The sequence below is a fragment of the Pagrus major genome, chromosome 6, assembly GCF_040436345.1.
Source record: "Pagrus major chromosome 6, Pma_NU_1.0".
In the NCBI taxonomy this organism is placed as follows: Eukaryota; Metazoa; Chordata; class Actinopteri; order Spariformes; family Sparidae; genus Pagrus; species Pagrus major.
Genome location: NC_133220.1, coordinates 20,405,917 through 20,423,470, shown reverse-complemented (window position 1 = coordinate 20,423,470; position 17,554 = coordinate 20,405,917). Strand labels below are relative to the sequence as shown.

Sequence of the window (17,554 nt, the reverse complement as noted above, 5' to 3'; positions counted from 1 at the left end):
TTTACTCCTCTAAGATGCCCTTCGTCGTACTTACATCCAAACCTGGTAGTCCTCTTAGTCCAGATTCACCCCTGTCTCCTTTTGCACCTTTCTCTGCCTTCTGCACTATAGGAGGTATTTCCTTTCTGTCCACAACAACTTTCAGATCAGACACCTGTGTGGAGGGCAGAAAAGGGAAATAGTTGGCAAGAGCTTCGTAACTTTTAGCCACAGGTTTCTGTCTGTGAAATGCTTCAAACAACCAGTCAGATTTGATCTCAGCAGCTGGAAAGTTGCCTGTCATCAGTGTCGTTTGTGAGCCCAAAAAAATGCAAGGTCACAGGACGGTCATTTCAAAATGCATTCACACATAAACTCTCAAGTATAAAGGTTTATTTTTCACTGGGAGACTGAGATACAGTAGTCTGTCATCTGCAAGAATACTAGGGGGTAGTAAACTCCTCCACACTGTCTGAGCTACGTTTATTCTTAGAAGTGACAATTCAGTCACAGACCTACGTCAGTCTTTGGTCTACATCCATGAAATCAACCCCCACATGCTGCTGTGGGTTTAAACTGCGCAGTCCTATTTTTATAAAGGGCCATAAACCAGGAGCAAATCCCATATTTGACTGTGGCAGCTCTTGTTAATCCACTTTTTTACTGGATTGAAGACATTATTATTTTCAAACTAATTGAGCTGTTTGACACAAGAAACAACAGCTGAACATGAGTTATAAATACATCTGGAAGCTTTGAATGGTATGATGACATTTGTGAGAACAAAGGGACAAATATAACACTTTGCACAAGTTCCGGGAAATGTTTCCATTAGCAAGACAATTATGCTAAAATATTCATCCATATACCGGGAATAGATACATGAGTAAGAATTGAGATTCAGGCTGTTTTGATATTTGTATTTTTTACTGATTTTTATACTGTTATACTGTTTTACTGCTCCTATGGGGATTCACAGTTTGCTAAATGTAGAGTATTTTCAAATTTAGACACGACTGTTAAACATGTCTTCTTGATTAGAGGACCATTAAAGTATTGACAGATATGAGTGGGAAAATAGTTAGCCTATCAGAAATAAGCCAGCAAACATTTACATATTCAAAGGGATCATCAAGCTACAACTTCATCGTGATCAAATCCAATGTTAACGTGCGTCTACTGCATTTAAAAATATCTCCTTAAATGACATAAGCCGCGTTTCCACTGTATGATCTGGGACAGATCTACAGGGACATCTTTTATCCCCCCAAAAGTCCTTGCTCAGAGGGTAGTAATCTCCAAAAGTACAGGAACTTTGGGGGCACTCAACATTTCTGATTGGTCGAGTACTGAAAAATCTGCAGTCACAAATTACTTTGCTTTTGGTTCAGTTTGCTTTGATTTATTAAGATGCAGTTACAGAAGAAAACATATGACAGATGGACCCTCATCGTTGTTATATAATCACGTGCAAGAATGCCATGTAAAATCAATCATGGCTTTTTCATCCCTCATAATTAACCTAATCTTCACAGGTCTTTCGACCACGGTGGAAACACAGACAACAACAGGCTGAAGGAACCTTTTAGTTCTTTGACAGGTAGATCCTGGGACTAAAAGATCCCTTTGGGTGGAAACACGGCTATAAAATACTGAAATTAGAACATTTTTCATACCTTTTAAAGTGTCAATAGAAACCTTTTTTGCTTTAACCTATCATTCAGTAAATACTGACTGCACAGTGCGATGGCTGAGTAAATGCTGCAACTGTAAATTGACGCCAGCTGCATATAGATTGCTTCCCTATAAACTTCACTTTCCCTATGCTATACTCAGGTCGAATTACAGCACAAAGGAAGCGTGTCTGCCATTGCATAACCAAAATACGAAAAGGCACTGTTTTCCTTGGTTGCTTGGTTCCTTGGTACCAGTGGAAAAACTGGAATAAGAGAGGAAGCAAAGAAGGTGAAGAGGGAGAGTGATAGAAACCGAGGTAAAGAAGAAGTGAACGGAGAGGCAATCACTCGATGGAGAGCAGCAAGTAACACAACCTACCCAGTTATTAATATAACCTTTAACCTTTATTCTGCTTTTAATAGAACTGAGATCGGGGTTTTTAGGTTGAATTGGGACTCTTTAGGTTGTCTTTTGCTGTGGACAGTAGCCCGGGCCATTAGCGGTAGACACGGTTCATGACATGGCACCAACAGTAATACCACAGGGAAAATAGGAAGAGGAAAGTTGAAAAAATGTCCGCTTTAAGGGAAAACGAACAAACATTTGACAGAATTATTAAATTGCAAGTCATAAGTCCTCATACCTGAATGCCAAGGTTCGCCAAAGCCTTCTGGACATCCTGATAAAAGAAATACACGAACATCATTCAACAGAGATGAAGAACATCATCAATAAATGCTTCCACAAGCCACAGCTGTGTCATGACGGGTGATGTGCTACGTCCTACCACTGCTGTCCCGGGTTTGCCCGGCGCTCCATCCTCTCCGGGGTCTCCCTGCCAAAAGATATCAAAGTGTCAACACAAAACACTCGAAACTTCACTCGCGTGACACTTTCACTATAATAGAAACGGAAGTTTAACTTACGGCTTCACCTCTAAGGCCAGAGGGACCTCTCTCACCCTGGAACAAAGAAAGTTAGAAGGTCACAAAGCGGACTAAGTGGTTACTGATATAGAGCAAACTGAGATCAATAAAGACAACCATGACTTACTCTGGCTCCAGCAGCTCCCGGAGTCCCAGGTACACCCTGAAGGACAGAGCAAGGACAATGATAAAAACATCAACAGATAAGACTGTGGGGGGGCTGCAGCAGCATACAGAGAGATGTAGATAAAACACACATCTGTGCTGCTACATGAGGAGTGATGCTGTTGATAACATGACCGCACAAGAGCTAAACACATTGATGTCTGTTAAAATACCTTTTCTATGATGGTAAGCAAACAGAAATACAGTTACATGAAAACATAATTACATGCAGAGGAATTGTTTGGTGTGTATAATGACTTCTTTTCTGTAAATGCAATGTAGCCCTTGGGGGTTTGTATTATTCCTAGCACACAACACTGCAGGAGAAGCAGTACAGTGTGTGTTAGACTGTAATATGCATTTAAATAATGTAATTAACAGCAATGTCAGAAATCTGCAAAGTCATGCACACTCACCGGGGTTCCTGGAGGCCCCTGTGGCCCTGGGATTGATGCCGCTTGAGCTCCTTTTACATACACAACCTGAGACAGGGACAGGATACATTCATCCACCCCATTCATGATATTTTTCAAATACCTCTACATCAGTTTAAGGCTGCAACAATTAATCAAAGATGAGTCTATCGAAAGAATATTAATCACCAACTATTTTGATAATCAATTAATCGTTTCAGTCATTTGTCAAGCGCAAATACCAGACAAATACTGGTTCCAGCTTCTTAAATGAGTCTTTAGGTTTTGGGCTAAAAGAAGCGATTTGAAGATTCATTCATTTTGAGCTCAGGAAAACTGTGATGAGCATTTTTCAGGTTTTGACATAATATAGACTAAATGAGTGATTCATCATGAAACTCATCAGCAGATTACTCAATGATAGTAATTGTTGTAGCTCTATATTATTCACAGCCAGTGTAGAAATGTAAGAACTGTACTTAGGTACAATTTGAAGATACTTGTAACTTGAGCATTTCCATTTTCTGCTCCTTTATTCTCCCACTCCACTACATTTTGGAGGCAAAAATGAAATCTTTTATTATAAAGTTTGATAACTTTGGTTACTAGTTACTTTGCAGATTACATGCTGCATCAGAGCCACAGCAGCTCATTTTTAAATAAATATATGTATAAGTTACTTTTACTTGAACTTTTGATACTTAAGTACATTTAATATGAGATACTTTAAGACATTTCCTCAAGTACTATTCCTAATGGTGACATTTGCTTTTACCAAAGTAATATTTTAACACAATATCTTTACTTTCACTCAAGTATGTCAACTTTTTACAACACTGGTCATACCTGTCCAGGAGGACCGACTGCGCCAGGTACTCCAGGAGACCCCTGAAGGCCAGTGGGTCCTACAGGTCCAGCAGGGCCCCGGTCTCCTTTCAGCCCGTCACGGCCCTGGAAAAACACATGCGATTACACAACTGAGAGTCTCTCTACCCAGGGTAACTTCCTGCTGCACTATATGAGAGTAAACTATAAAATCAAAGCAGGTGGCCGCTGCCACCCCTCCACTGATGTTCTAGAGATAATTAATATGAATTTGCACATGAAAACAGCTCTGACATTTGGCGCCACTCTGAATTCCTCTCAGAAGTGGCTTTCCTTTAAAGGCTAAGCTTGATCATTAGAGGCTAGTGAATGTATATAGCTGCTTCTGAGAAGCCTATTGATTCAGCAGTGAGCGTGTGATGGTAATGTCAATGTCAGAGCAAACTACGGTTGATAAATTCACACTTGAGGGGGAAAGTGATGAGGAGAAAGGAGGAAAACTGATGTGTAATTCAGTAATGTCAAGGAAGGCGGGATCGATACAGGAAGGAGGGGTGAGACAGGGCAGGTTGAGTCAGACAGGATACAGTTTATAGACAAACTGACAACAAAACACAAAGAGATGATATTATGTTATATTATATTATATATTAAGATTTGGCAAAACTGACATCTCTTCCAGCAGCTCCTGCTTCTCCTTTGTCACCCTGCAGATTAAAGACAGAAGAGTCAGGTTCACAAAGAAATACAGACGTAATGGGGACAATCTTCATAAACAATTTTCTTAAAACTCAGTAAATAAAAAGGTATTACTTCTACCAGACTAAATTATTGTTTGGTTTCATTTTTAGTCAATTTACATGAGGAGTGTCTAGAAGAAACCCATCAAAATAATATTCAAAAGTACCTTGTATTTTATCAAAGATGCTCTGCTTTAACAGATCAGTGTACACAACAACATTCAGAGGATATCAGTAAAATAAGAACTGTTTCACAGATTTGTCACATACACTTGTCATACCAACTCGTATAAACTAATAAATGGCCACGAACCTTCCTCCCATCTTCACCTGGAACACCATCCTCTCCCTGTAAGTCAAACGAAATGCATTACGAACTCCACAGGAACAAACTGAGTAATAGCCGGTCCGCTGCAGGAGCACTCAGATAATTCAGTGCCATTATGCCAAGACAGCCATTACACAGCAGACCACAAACAAACGTCTGCACTGCTCTGGATCAGTGAACATCGTTCACATGAAAGAGTGCATCAAGGCTTTTACCAATTAGACAATGATGGAGAGGGGACACACTCATACTGAACAATACTGTCAAGATTCATATTCTGGCTGCCAGTATCTAAATATGTCAAGTCACTCATATAAAGTGCAATGTGTCACATTATGTCAGTGAGAGTGGATTTTATATACAAGACTCTGAAGTAAACCAGCTACCATTTTGCCAGCAGCCCCAGGCTTGCCATCCTCGCCTGCTTTACCCTGAAATACAACAGCAAGGATGATAAGTAAATGTGATCAAAAACAGAGACAAGCAAACAAATGAATGAAACTGATGAATAAAGACATAATTTAAAGACTGAGTGCTGGAGTGTGTTTACTCACAGGTGTCCCTGGAGTTCCTGGAGGCCCAACAGGACCTGGAGGGCCCTGCTCTCCTCTAAGTCCTGGTAAACCCTGAAACCAACACATCACAGTGAAAGGTTTAATCTCACTTTTACTCAATCAAAATGCCTGGTGAGCCAGAACTGATTTACAATCGGTAATATTTTCACTGCGTTGTGGGGATGTTAGTACATTCAGTAAGATTTAAATGTCTGGAGGTTGTTTTTATTTAAATTCTGTATTTAAAAGCAGAACATATCATATTGGGAAAACCTCCAGCTGCTGTCAATCAAGATGAAAAGTATCTATTCAAAATCCTGAGATTCACAGCTCGGAGGCAGGAAGAATAGAAAAAACAAGCCCCCAGATTTGATAAAATGGATTAGTACAGTATGATTAAAGAACTAACCTTAAATTATGGAGAAAGAGACTAAGAAATAATGAAAATAGAAGATGTGTTTGAGAAAAGGTGGATAATAGATAATAGGAAACTCTAACTACATCATTAGTATCAGTATCAGTAAAAATAAGCTATTCTATTATCTTTAAACTAGGGCTGGCACAACGGTGCATATCTGGAAAAAGTATGAAAAAAAAACACATAAATATCTGACATGTATACATCTACAAAAATTAAATGTGAATAAAACTGCACAGGACAGAAATGTACAGCAGCAGCAGTCATAGAGGCTTCATGTGTCCGCCCCTGAAAACAGCATTTAGACTGTTGAACTGAACTGTAAATTGAGCAGTTTTGGACTTTCAGAATCAATATTTATGGTCAATATTACATTTTACATTATTATTATTATATTACATTCTCCCCTGAAACCATACTGAGAACATCTTTCCCTACAGTCAGCTTATGCAACTGGTCACAGGAGTGAAGGCTGAATTTTTACACCTCCACAGTGCCCTCTGCAGCACATACACATAAATAAACTTGTGCAACTGCAATTCAGAGTAAGACATCTTTACTGAAATGTGTTGTGGATGTGTTTAATGCAGAATTTGAATCATATGATCAATCATATGGCAATTGTGTTTTTAAACAAACTGACAGGAACAAGGACACTCACATCTCTCCCAGGATCACCCTGTTTCCCAGGATCACCCTGTAAACACATAAAAAAAAGTGTCAGCGATCAGCTACACATATTCACCACTCAGCTCTACATATAGTGTGTTTTATAGTTTGGTGAAAAGTTGGCAGAAACAGAAGTACCCTCTGTCCAGGTGGTCCAGAAGTACCTGGTTTACCATCCAAACCTGGACGTCCATCCAACCCAGATGCTCCCCTTTCTCCCTGATCACAAAAAGGTTTAAGGGTTAGAAAATGACATGTACATTACAGAACTTCACCCTCTGAGCGTCATCCCACTGGGAATCTACTGCAGAATATATAGGAATGAAGGACACCTGGCACCCTACAGGCAGCAGAAAATCCTTCAATTTTAAATATTGATAAAATTACATGGGTCAGTTCAGTAGGTGGCATTGTGAGGAGCAGACACTGTGATTGATTTCAAACCTTCTCTCCAGGCGCTCCTCTCTCTCCTGTGTCACCCTGGACATATATAAAATAGAAATATATTAGAAGTGATAATATTATAAATGTGTGTTAAAGAAAATAAGTGATTTGGATATTTACAGCTTTCTATTTATAAGGATATAAGTGACAGAGAGAAAACTCACTCTCGTGCCTGCTGGCCCCCGTTGTCCCTCCGAACCCTTTAGAGACAGCAGGGAGAAAACAAGAAGTCACAGAGGATCATCAGTCACGCATACTAAATCAACAGGGAAAGAGGTCAGTGCGAATACAGATGCATATACTAGAGTGGCTTATCAGATGCTCACAGAAGCATTTATAAATTGCTAGAATGAGACAAACTCACTCGTAGGCCTGGGGCTCCGGGAGTTCCTGCTTCGCCTTTCTGACCTTTGCTGCCGTGCTCTCCTGGGTCGCCATCTTCGCCCTGGGATTCACAATGACGTAAATTGTTTTAGCTGCGCTACTTTTTTTTTTTATCCAATTAACTTTCAGCTGATAATGACATGGTGGTTTATTAAGGAGTTCTCCCATCGTGTCTTTGCAACAACCACAATAACTGCAAAAAGTGGAGCTCTTCATAGTTACAGTGCATACCTGCTCTCCTTTATCTCCTTTGAGCTGGCCCTGGATGTCAGCCTGTTGAAGAGATCAAACACAGGAGACTGAATGTAGTCTCAAAGCTGAGAGGAACTAGGTTGTAGAAGTTCTTTATACGTTCCTAACTCTAGTTTACTTTGATCAAAATGTATCAAACTCGTGATACACAACTATCACCAAATTCTTCCCATAATAATGATTCATCACAACAAAGGGGCAACAATCTACAATATCATGATATCTGTAACTAAAGAAAAATAAAGAAATAGTCAGACAATGTACATGTACAGCAGTACATAAGTTTCACAAAAGAAAACAACACTGATAACTTCTTTGTTGTCATCTACAATTGCTGTCCATCTGACCATCACCAGTCTGTTCAGTGCTAGGCTCACACTACAGGACTTTTGAAATCATAACCAACTGTGAATACTGGTTGCATCATGCACATAGATGTTCTTCTCTCTAATCTCAAACCTGCGCACACTACAAGACTATAAAAAATGTCAATTCTCATACTACAGAGGGAGCGATGCAGCACCACACATGATCTCCATCACGTGATCACAAATGTAAACAATTGGACACAACTTGCTGTAGTAATGTTAAGTGTGTGAAAAAACAGAAATTAAATGAGTCTGGATGATAAAATGTTTGGGGACACGGTAAACATGGACTGTCTATTCTTCGATGAGAACTGTCATTTTATTATCTGTCAACAGTAGTATGCTAGCTAACGTTAGCCGCAAGAACTAGGGTTGTCAGCTGCTCCGGGGTATCTCTCATTGTCTATATTGAAGTACAGTACTAACGTAATTACAATCGCAGTGAGAAATCAGGAGAGAAATCCTGGCCGAACATTGGGACCAGCCAAGCGCTATGCCCAGATTTCTCCTCCGATTGTGAGGAGGCGCAAATTGGGGTTAAATCAGCCCCAAACTCCTGTAGTGTGAGCCCGGCCTAAGATGGCAGTGGCAGTAGTGGCAATTAAGCTTGTTGTAGTTCGGTAAAAGAGAAACTTGAATTCAGAAGGCGTATGGCTGCATTTCTTCTGTTTAGTAAGGAAAATAGATACAAAAAAAATATTTAAATCCTTTACAATTTGTGAGTTTATTAATTTATCACCTCTTACGTTACAAAGTGATATTATGAGACAGGATGGAACGGGGCTAGCTGGTTAGTATGCTAACTTCAATAGACATCTTTATGCAGTACATAGACGTTGTATGTCTTTGACATAACGTCAACAATGTTTCTTTGCACTCTGTTGATAATGTTGGTTCATTTTTTAATGTTTTAAACTACATTTCTGGCCATATCTTGCACATTGCTCCTTTAAATTCCAATGGATCCGCTGCACCAGATCAGGGTCAAGGTATGGGAACGCCACTGACACCACAAACAAATAACTAACAAGCTGCTATTAAGTTCGACCCACAGGTATATATTTTTACACAGATGTAGTTGAAATAATGTAAAAGGTATGTGGTCATTCTCATAGTTGTAACATTGATCATGGTTTTGTTAATGCTTCTAAAAGATGACTTACTGAAGACAAGAGTTAAAAAATTGGAGCTGATCTAGTATAGCTTCTGTTTAGGCCCCATAATAAATGTGCAAACTCTCACAAACTAGAGCATGCTGCCTTTCAAATAAGTCCTCATAGATGCATTTTGCCCTTACAGTACTTCTGTTACAAGCTTTTTTATTTGAGTATGCCAATGAAGAAAACACACTCACCATTTTTCCTGGTGGTCCTGGAGGCCCTTGAGGTCCCTTGAAGAAGAGAATAGAGTGAAAAGTGTGAATCCACAAACAGTAGATGCAAAGTTATAAAAGCACCTTGTAAAAATAAAGCAAATAACAAACCACTTCTCCTTTTTCTCCTCTCAGCCCTGAAGGTCCTGGGCTACCCTGTGATCAAACACAGATCAATAAAGATGCTGAACAGCTGACCTTCTGCACTGCTTCCTCTCAGTCAAGTAGCACAGAAGAATATTGATAAACTGTCTGTATGATGATACATAAATGTGTGTCTCACATTTCGTCCGGACTCTCCTGGGTCTCCCAGGTCTCCTTTCTCTCCTGGTCGTCCTGGTTGACCAGCCAGTCCCTGAGGAGGGGTAATAAAAACGTTCGTTAACTGAACTTTCCATCGACTTACTGTATGTTTAAAGTTGAAAAGACACTTGTCCTACCCTCAGTCCTCTTTCTCCTGGCTTCCCTGGAAGTCCAGACTCCCCCTGGTGAAAACAAAAAAGAAATTTCAGTGACATGTACACATTAATTTTAATAAATAAACACACATTTTTTAAGGAGAATGGATGTTTGAGATGTTTGTAAGAATAAGAGGAAATAGATCACACTTACAGGTGTGCCTTCATCACCCTTCTCTCCTCTAGGTCCCTGTATAACGTAAGTATAAATAATTCAATGATTGTACCTGGAGAAAACTTCAGTGGCATTACATTTCAAACTCCACATCAGCTGAGTAGAGACAACAGAGAACATGTACAACATAAATTAGCAAAGGTTTGCATGTCATACACACAAAGTGTTATTTTTTTTTACCTCTGAAATGGCATCATTAGAAAGAGATGCATGTTGGAAGGACAGAAGAAACAGAAGACACTTAACCGGCAGTCCGATCTTTGATTACGGCACTGATACTGATTGCTGTTTACTGATTGTCGCGCAAAAAAACATCATATTGTGATCATTTTGACTGATATTTCAAAATGAGGCACAATTTTTAGTGGGTATGATCATTTTTGCATTTCATTTTCACAGAAAAAAATAAATTAAAAAATGATGTGATTATGTTCCCTTACGACTGGAGAATATGATTTGTAGGCCGGGTCATCTCTGCAAACTACAATGGGTCATTCATAAATGGTATATTGTGACACACATACCTTATCAAAAGATAGCAGCATCTACAATTTACACATTGCACTTGATTGACCACCATTAGTGATTCAGATAATGTTTAGTTAATTCTTCAGCCCCAGTGGAGAACCATTTAAAGAAAGACAGTAACAGTTTCCCATTTGCTTAATAAAAGGCCTGAGACACAAGGTTGATATTATTGCGAGGATACTTACAAATTCATACTTCTAATCATGAATTTGGACGACAGAAATTGTTTTGTCTAACAAACAGTCTTAAGCCCAAATATATTCTGTTTACAATGGTATAAAACAAAGATTAGAAGTAAATCCTCATATCGGAAAAGCGGGTATAAAGTAATACCTAACAGATTAGTCAACTATCAGAGTAGCTGAAACTTAATTGTAAGTCGATTGACTAATCAGTTCAACAATACCCATCATTAAGCATTCGAGGACGAGGAGAGCAGTTATTATTTTAAATTATTGATCAACAATGGGTGCTCCTTAATCTGACACTTTCATCTTAAATCAGTTGCTACAGTTGTCAAAGCATGCTGGCATGACACTCCTGATCTCTGATGAGCATTAATAATGAGAGAAAGTGATAACTGGGTTGACTATCTTGTTGTCTCAAGATAACAGAGCTCGAGATAACAACATAATGAACTTGTGATCTTGAGATAACAGAGAAAACAAAGCGCAACGATTTTCAGCTTCCATATCTCGGCTCTAAAGATCATACCATCTCAATAAAATTCTACTTTTAGACATAAATAAATAATATTCAAGTATCACCCCACTTCTGCTGTATGTAGAGAAGGCTAACAACAAGATACTGATAAAGGTGCATAGAGAAGAAAAACAATATAGTTTAGACTTGAATGTAGCCAGATCCCAAACACCACTCTGACCTCTTTCCCAGCCAGACCAGGCTTTCCTGGGATTCCTGGCCGTCCATTTTCCCCCCTCTCTGCTGGTTCACCTGCATCTCCCTAAAGAACAATAACAGGACCAGTTGAACAGTCAAACACATAGAAACAAACAAAAGGGCTAAAACACAACAGAGCAGGCCTCTCACCTTGGCACCCGGCCTTCCACTGATACCAGGAAGTCCCTGAGGAGAGAGCACATGTTTAATGTATTTCTTGGTTTGAGCAACTTTGGGGCCACGACTTACACTGACAGGTGGCACGAGGGAATGTTTCATGAATAATGGATGTTGTTGTCAGGAATGTATCACAGCAGATGTAAACGTTATGATTGTGACATTTGTTGTTCTGATAGGGAGGTGTGAATGAACTTACCCTCTCTCCCGGCTCTCCTTTAGGACCGGGGACAGCTGACCCTCCTGACCCTGAAGACCCCTGGCAAAATGACAAGAAAAGGAAACGTCATTTAGACAAAGCCAGTGTGAACCTCACACACAAACAGGTGAATATTTTCATCATCCCCTGTATCATCCTCTGGTTGCTCACTTTCTCTCCTCTCAGTCCCTGCTCTCCTCTATCTCCCTTCGACCCTTCAGAACCAGGCACGCCTTGCTCCCCCTGTGTGAGAGGAAAACCGTCAGAATAAAGGATGGCACTCTGTTAAAATGAGAAGTTAAACGAGAACAGAATTTGATTGCTTACCTGATCCCCTTTCTTCCCTGGTAGACCTGGAGCCTGCATAAATAATACAGTGAAGACTCATCATCACAGACCGTCAAGGGCATTAAGTGCATATCCAAAGTGATAAGAAAGATAAATTATTATAGGTTCTGATTTTTTTTCCTTATCTGATAACTTACACTTCGGCCGGGCTCCCCTCGTGCACCTTCGTTTCCCTGGGAACAGACGGATTCACTTGTTCTTTCATCTTTGCTCGGAAATTCATTACATCAGATTATGAAACATTCTGTGCTGGCATCACGTTCCTATTGACCCGCTGCTTCTCATATGATTGCACCTAATTGAATCAGTCTCACCTTTTCTCCTGGTGGTCCACTGGGCCCTGGTAAACCCTGATGACAAATGCAAAGACTCATTCGTGAGACTCGCCCTGAATTTGTAACAGTCATACCATGCGGCAAAATACCAGACAAAAAGGCACAGTGTCGTCATTAACCAATACTACATGGCAGTCTGTCACTCACTCTCAAACCCGGAGTTCCTGCGAGGCCCGGCTTCCCTTGGTCCCCCTAAGAGATAACATAATTTAAATAACGGCAAAAAAATCTCACTAAAAGAGGGAAATGTCAACAGTTGAACTCATTTAAATTAAAAGCTAAACCAGCAGTGCTGAACTCACTCTCTCCCCAGTTTCACCAGCCGGTCCTCTCTCCCCCTGCAAAGAGACACATGTCCTCATTCACTGATTGTTTTCTAGCTGAAATGTGCCCATTATGCCCCTTTATCAACACATGCATGTGCAAATTGCATGACCGATGAGTTTGGAGCGTTGAAGCTTCATTTATAAAATTGACATTTGAAATTCTAAATCCACATTTGAATGCTGTTCAGCTTTTTAAATTTTTTTTGCACGTCTTTTCATTCTGTTCAGTATTTCCGCACTGCTACAGATAAAGTTTAGGCTACACTAACAGTATTATTCTATTTGTAGAATTAGATTCCAGCTGTGGCTGCACAGGACTTTTTCCGACTCATGTGATCCAAACATTTCTAATAATGAGTCCAAATATATTGACTTTCGGTACAACTCTAGTCATAACTGGAGTGTAACTGCCCTCTCCTTTGATTGTCTGACTTGCTGTCAACAATACCTGCATCTTACAGAAAAGGGTTGCAGCCATTCTGAAACTGATCTTTGTGCATATATAGCACATTATGTGACTTTTAAAGTGATAATACTTTAAATGCGCTACAGTTGTTTGGGATAGTTTGTTACAAACAATTGTTAGAGCTTCTCAACTTGCACTGGCTCATCTGCAAATAAATATTACTGTATGTGCGAAAAATCAAGGGATTTCTATAATGTAGAAATATTTTCTGATGCTAAGAGGCTTTATTTGTCAGCCAACACCAATGCTTTCCATTTATTCTGTACAACTATGAACATCATCTTTAACAGACAGACGTCCATCTCATCGGAAAAAAAAGAAAAAGACCTTGGCATCGACATTAAAGATTAAAGCTGCCTTTCAGCTCAGGTACAAACACGTTGTCTGCAGTATATTTTTTTATTGGATTTAGAAAAAAACACCACCTGCTGTGTCTCCACCCTTCTCTAACCAACATTTTTTAACTTAGACCAATGTGAGCATGATGGAACACACATCTGGCTCCACAAGAGTGTTGATATAACTTCTTTATAAATTTTCCCTGTGGTAAAATTAACTATAAAACCTGGTGCCCTACCTGTGAATATGGACCACAGTCATTCAGACTATTAAAACCCACACTGACACCACAAAGACTCACACGTACAGACACAGACATGCACATACTTGGCTGATTCATTCTCATATCATGTAACTCACCCTGTCTCCCTGTGATCCAGGCTCACCTGGCTGCCCGCGGTCACCCTATCAGAGCAGAGAGAGAGTGACAGAGGTCATTCTTCTATTTACACCTCACTACAGAAGTGATTTTCCTCACCTTTATCTTACCTTGCTACCAATTTCTCCTGGAGGCCCACGGGGACCCTGAAAGACATGAGCAAAATGCTTGAACATAAGTATATGAACTCCATCAAGGAGGTTATGTTTTGGTCCTGTTTCACTGAAATGTGGTGGACAGTCCGGCCATGGGCAAAGAAAGAACTGAATAATTGTAGCTGTAGACAGCGCCACCCTGTGACCATTTTCTAAAGCACTTTATACTTTTGCTCTTAACTCCTGAAATGTGAGGCACAGGTGCATAATTATCTTTTCCTTGGCTAATTGTGTATGTGTCCATGAAGGCAGAAGGAGAAACTGTGCACTGACATTCTATCTAATATTAACCAAATGTAATGCAAATTACTGTAATTCTGTAAGTTCCCCTGCAGTCAAAATGTGTTTTTCTTCCTGTTCCTACTGTCAAATGTTTGAGCTGTGACAATAGAAGGCTGATTTTTTCTTTAACATTCATCTGCTGAAAATGAAAGTAGGCGGTGTATGGTTGTATTTTTTTGTTAAATAAGGAAAGAAGGCGTAAAATATTTCCCTACTTGACATTTTGTGAGTTAATTTTGTTAATTTATTAGACTCAGTAGCGAACGTGCCACTTTAACATCTCCCAGCTGAAACGATGGGGGCTATCGGAACCTGTGGCTAGCTGGTTAGCATGCTAACTTCAGTAGACATCTCTGCAACACATCTACATTTTTGACATAACATCAACACTTTTGATTCCTGATTGTTGATAAGATTAGTTGATTTTTTTTTGTTTTGTTTTAGACAAAAAATTCTGGACAAATCTTAAAAAATGCTCCTTTAAGAGGCGAGCCTATGAGCATGATTTGTGACATCACAAATGGTTTAGAAGCCAATCTGGGGCCAATATTGAGCCCCATCAAGGTTGATGTAGAAAATTGAGATCTCCCATACACATACACTGAGAATGGATTTTACAGTGAAGTACGGGACATCTTGTGTAAAGCAATTAATATTGTAATGTTCGCTTATAGATGGCGCTTCAGCATCATGGTGAACTCGAACAACCACAACATAATAGAAAGTAATAGTGATTTATTACGTGATGCAGATGTGAATGTTTTGAAATTGCGACGGGTGTGAGGAGGATTGTGCAGGCATACTGTAGCAGAGGTGTGTGCTGTCAGTGCTTTGTATAATTTGCTGTATATATTGTATATATATCGTTCATCATCATGACATCAGCCATCTGAAGTCGCTGTGTGTTTAACCTACCCTGTCCCCAGGCTCTCCTTGTCTGCCTGCAGGTCCCGGTGGCCCATCAGCACCTTCGCCCTGAAAAAGAACATTTCTCTGAGATAAGCACCTCACATGCTCAACCACTCATGCACTGACTCAATCTGCAGCTACCTTGTCTCCTTTGCTACCCTGTGGTCCTGTCAGCCCTCTAGGACCCTGGGCCCCTGGAGTTCCTGAAGCTCCCTGATAATAAAAATGCAATTAGTAAATGCAAAATACACCCCCCCACACACACACACACGTGCACAGAGTTCAGATGCAAACTAAACGTGTCAGCACTTCGGCAGTGATTGACAGCTCTTACTGGGGAGCCCTTCTCGCCCTTCACGGCCACCCCGCTGCCGACTCCTGGAGGTCCCTGTCAGCAAAGAGAGATAAGAGCTGGAATCATTATGCTTGTGAGCTCCTTGGGACATTTCTGCAGTGAGAGGACAAGCTGGTGATGATGTGACTCACCCTCTCTCCTGGGCTGCCCCTTTCTCCCTGCAGAAAGAAACAAAGAGAGAGAGGAGAGAGGAGGGTAAACACTGTTGTTAGGGAGAGTTACTCTGTAGCCTTTTTCACACAGAGATTCTGCACTATCGCCGCAAAGAAGGCTTGCCTTTATGCCATCTTTGTTTGTTCGCACTGAACCAAGCAGCGCCGGCATAAAGCCACTCCGGTGTGTCATTTCATACAGCATCCCGGTGTTGCGGAACCAAAAGAGGCGTGACGGTACACATCATAACAGTGACATCCGTGTGTTTTTTTTTTACGTGTTTCCCCGCTTTCCAACTGTTAATCCAAACACGTATCCGCTGCCTATTTATAATCATATGGTTGCTGTTATAATGTGTTGCGTTTGAGATTATGACCCACCATGCATCGTGGAAAGTGACAAAAGTGACAAAAGTTTTTTGCTCTTAATGACATCACATAATCTGCATCAGTAAAAAGCAGACTGGTTCTCACTCACAAGGAGGGATGCGGTTTTCTGGGGGAAAGTTCACTGAAGTCTCAGTCGGGAGGGCTGACCATCGCAGTGATTTTTTCCAATAGGTGACAAAGACATGGTGAGTTAAAGTTTTTTGCTCTGAATCACATCACATAATCTCCGCCATTTAACTGCAGGAGGCGCCTGGTGGGGACAGACACTGTTTTTCGGGCAGAAATATGATGAAGAGTACATGATTCCCACCTTGAAAGGGCAGTGTGAACGGGGCTTAAGATAATCTACACAACATCTACACAAATACTCAAAGGTTGATTCATACACAAACAACCCAACCTCTCTGCTGCTCGACATTTAATGTAATAACAGAAATAAGTACTTTATTATAATATAATATATTATAACAACCTTTTTCATTACTGTTTGATTGCAAACTGTTGCGATGGAAGAATCAAACAATTAGTGTAACTAATGCATGTTTAAAGAGACACTGTCTTCACAGATATGTACTAGAAATACCATTAGTATCTGACACAACTATCAAATATGAAAAAAAAATTTTTGGATGCATCAGGAAAAATAGTTTTCAGTCCTTGTCTCACATTTGAAAATAATTAAAAATCAAATCATTAAGATTTCTATAAAAACCCTGACTTGACTGAATAAAACCATATATTAAAAATTATATTATGTGACAAAAAATCTCATATACAGTAAATGTTTGAGCCTCTACTAAATGAAATACTTAAGTGGCTCAATACTACCACCATGTGATTGAGTCGGATAATAAGAGTTTTGTCTTGGTGTAGTGGTTGAACCCAAAAGACTTTTATAGCACTGTAAGTCTAAATGAGAGAATCCATTGAGGAAACTTGTGGTTTTATCAAAGATTTCAAAATTGGATCTGTTATTGCAATAATCTGATGTCTACTTACTGTAACATTATAAAAATTGATGTTATTGTTCATTCATAACTCTCTCTTTCTCTCTCCCCGCCTCTTAATCAGCTGACAGTGGGTGTTTACTCCTTAATTAAACCAACCAGACACCGCCACGATTAAATCAGCCAACCAATCATGACGTTGCCGTCAATCTTTAAAGCT

The 17,554-nt window shown here is 39.9% G+C and overlaps 1 protein-coding gene across 1 annotated transcript in view; it reads right to left on the bottom strand.

The window, feature by feature from the left end:
• col7a1 (collagen, type VII, alpha 1) overlaps nt 1-17,554 on the bottom strand; it is a 68,693-nt gene that overhangs the window by 30,954 nt on the left and 20,185 nt on the right. The window contains exons 36-72 of the mRNA XM_073467530.1: nt 15,977-16,003; nt 15,825-15,878; nt 15,632-15,703; nt 15,497-15,556; nt 14,255-14,290; nt 14,126-14,170; nt 12,937-12,972; nt 12,782-12,826; nt 12,614-12,649; nt 12,437-12,472; nt 12,279-12,311; nt 12,123-12,194; nt 11,952-12,011; nt 11,726-11,761; nt 11,559-11,639; nt 10,127-10,162; nt 9,955-9,999; nt 9,798-9,869; nt 9,626-9,670; nt 9,497-9,532; nt 7,754-7,795; nt 7,503-7,583; nt 7,303-7,338; nt 7,139-7,174; nt 6,833-6,913; nt 6,687-6,722; nt 5,608-5,679; nt 5,440-5,484; nt 5,039-5,074; nt 4,657-4,692; nt 4,025-4,111; nt 3,164-3,229; nt 2,710-2,745; nt 2,583-2,618; nt 2,444-2,491; nt 2,300-2,335; nt 35-154 (exon numbers count right to left, since the gene is read on the bottom strand). Of these exons, the coding sequence (XP_073323631.1) occupies nt 35-154; nt 2,300-2,335; nt 2,444-2,491; nt 2,583-2,618; nt 2,710-2,745; nt 3,164-3,229; nt 4,025-4,111; nt 4,657-4,692; nt 5,039-5,074; nt 5,440-5,484; nt 5,608-5,679; nt 6,687-6,722; nt 6,833-6,913; nt 7,139-7,174; nt 7,303-7,338; nt 7,503-7,583; nt 7,754-7,795; nt 9,497-9,532; nt 9,626-9,670; nt 9,798-9,869; nt 9,955-9,999; nt 10,127-10,162; nt 11,559-11,639; nt 11,726-11,761; nt 11,952-12,011; nt 12,123-12,194; nt 12,279-12,311; nt 12,437-12,472; nt 12,614-12,649; nt 12,782-12,826; nt 12,937-12,972; nt 14,126-14,170; nt 14,255-14,290; nt 15,497-15,556; nt 15,632-15,703; nt 15,825-15,878; nt 15,977-16,003 (1,893 nt within the window). The remainder of the gene's footprint in view (nt 1-34; nt 155-2,299; nt 2,336-2,443; nt 2,492-2,582; nt 2,619-2,709; nt 2,746-3,163; nt 3,230-4,024; nt 4,112-4,656; nt 4,693-5,038; nt 5,075-5,439; nt 5,485-5,607; nt 5,680-6,686; nt 6,723-6,832; nt 6,914-7,138; nt 7,175-7,302; nt 7,339-7,502; nt 7,584-7,753; nt 7,796-9,496; nt 9,533-9,625; nt 9,671-9,797; nt 9,870-9,954; nt 10,000-10,126; nt 10,163-11,558; nt 11,640-11,725; nt 11,762-11,951; nt 12,012-12,122; nt 12,195-12,278; nt 12,312-12,436; nt 12,473-12,613; nt 12,650-12,781; nt 12,827-12,936; nt 12,973-14,125; nt 14,171-14,254; nt 14,291-15,496; nt 15,557-15,631; nt 15,704-15,824; nt 15,879-15,976; nt 16,004-17,554) is intronic.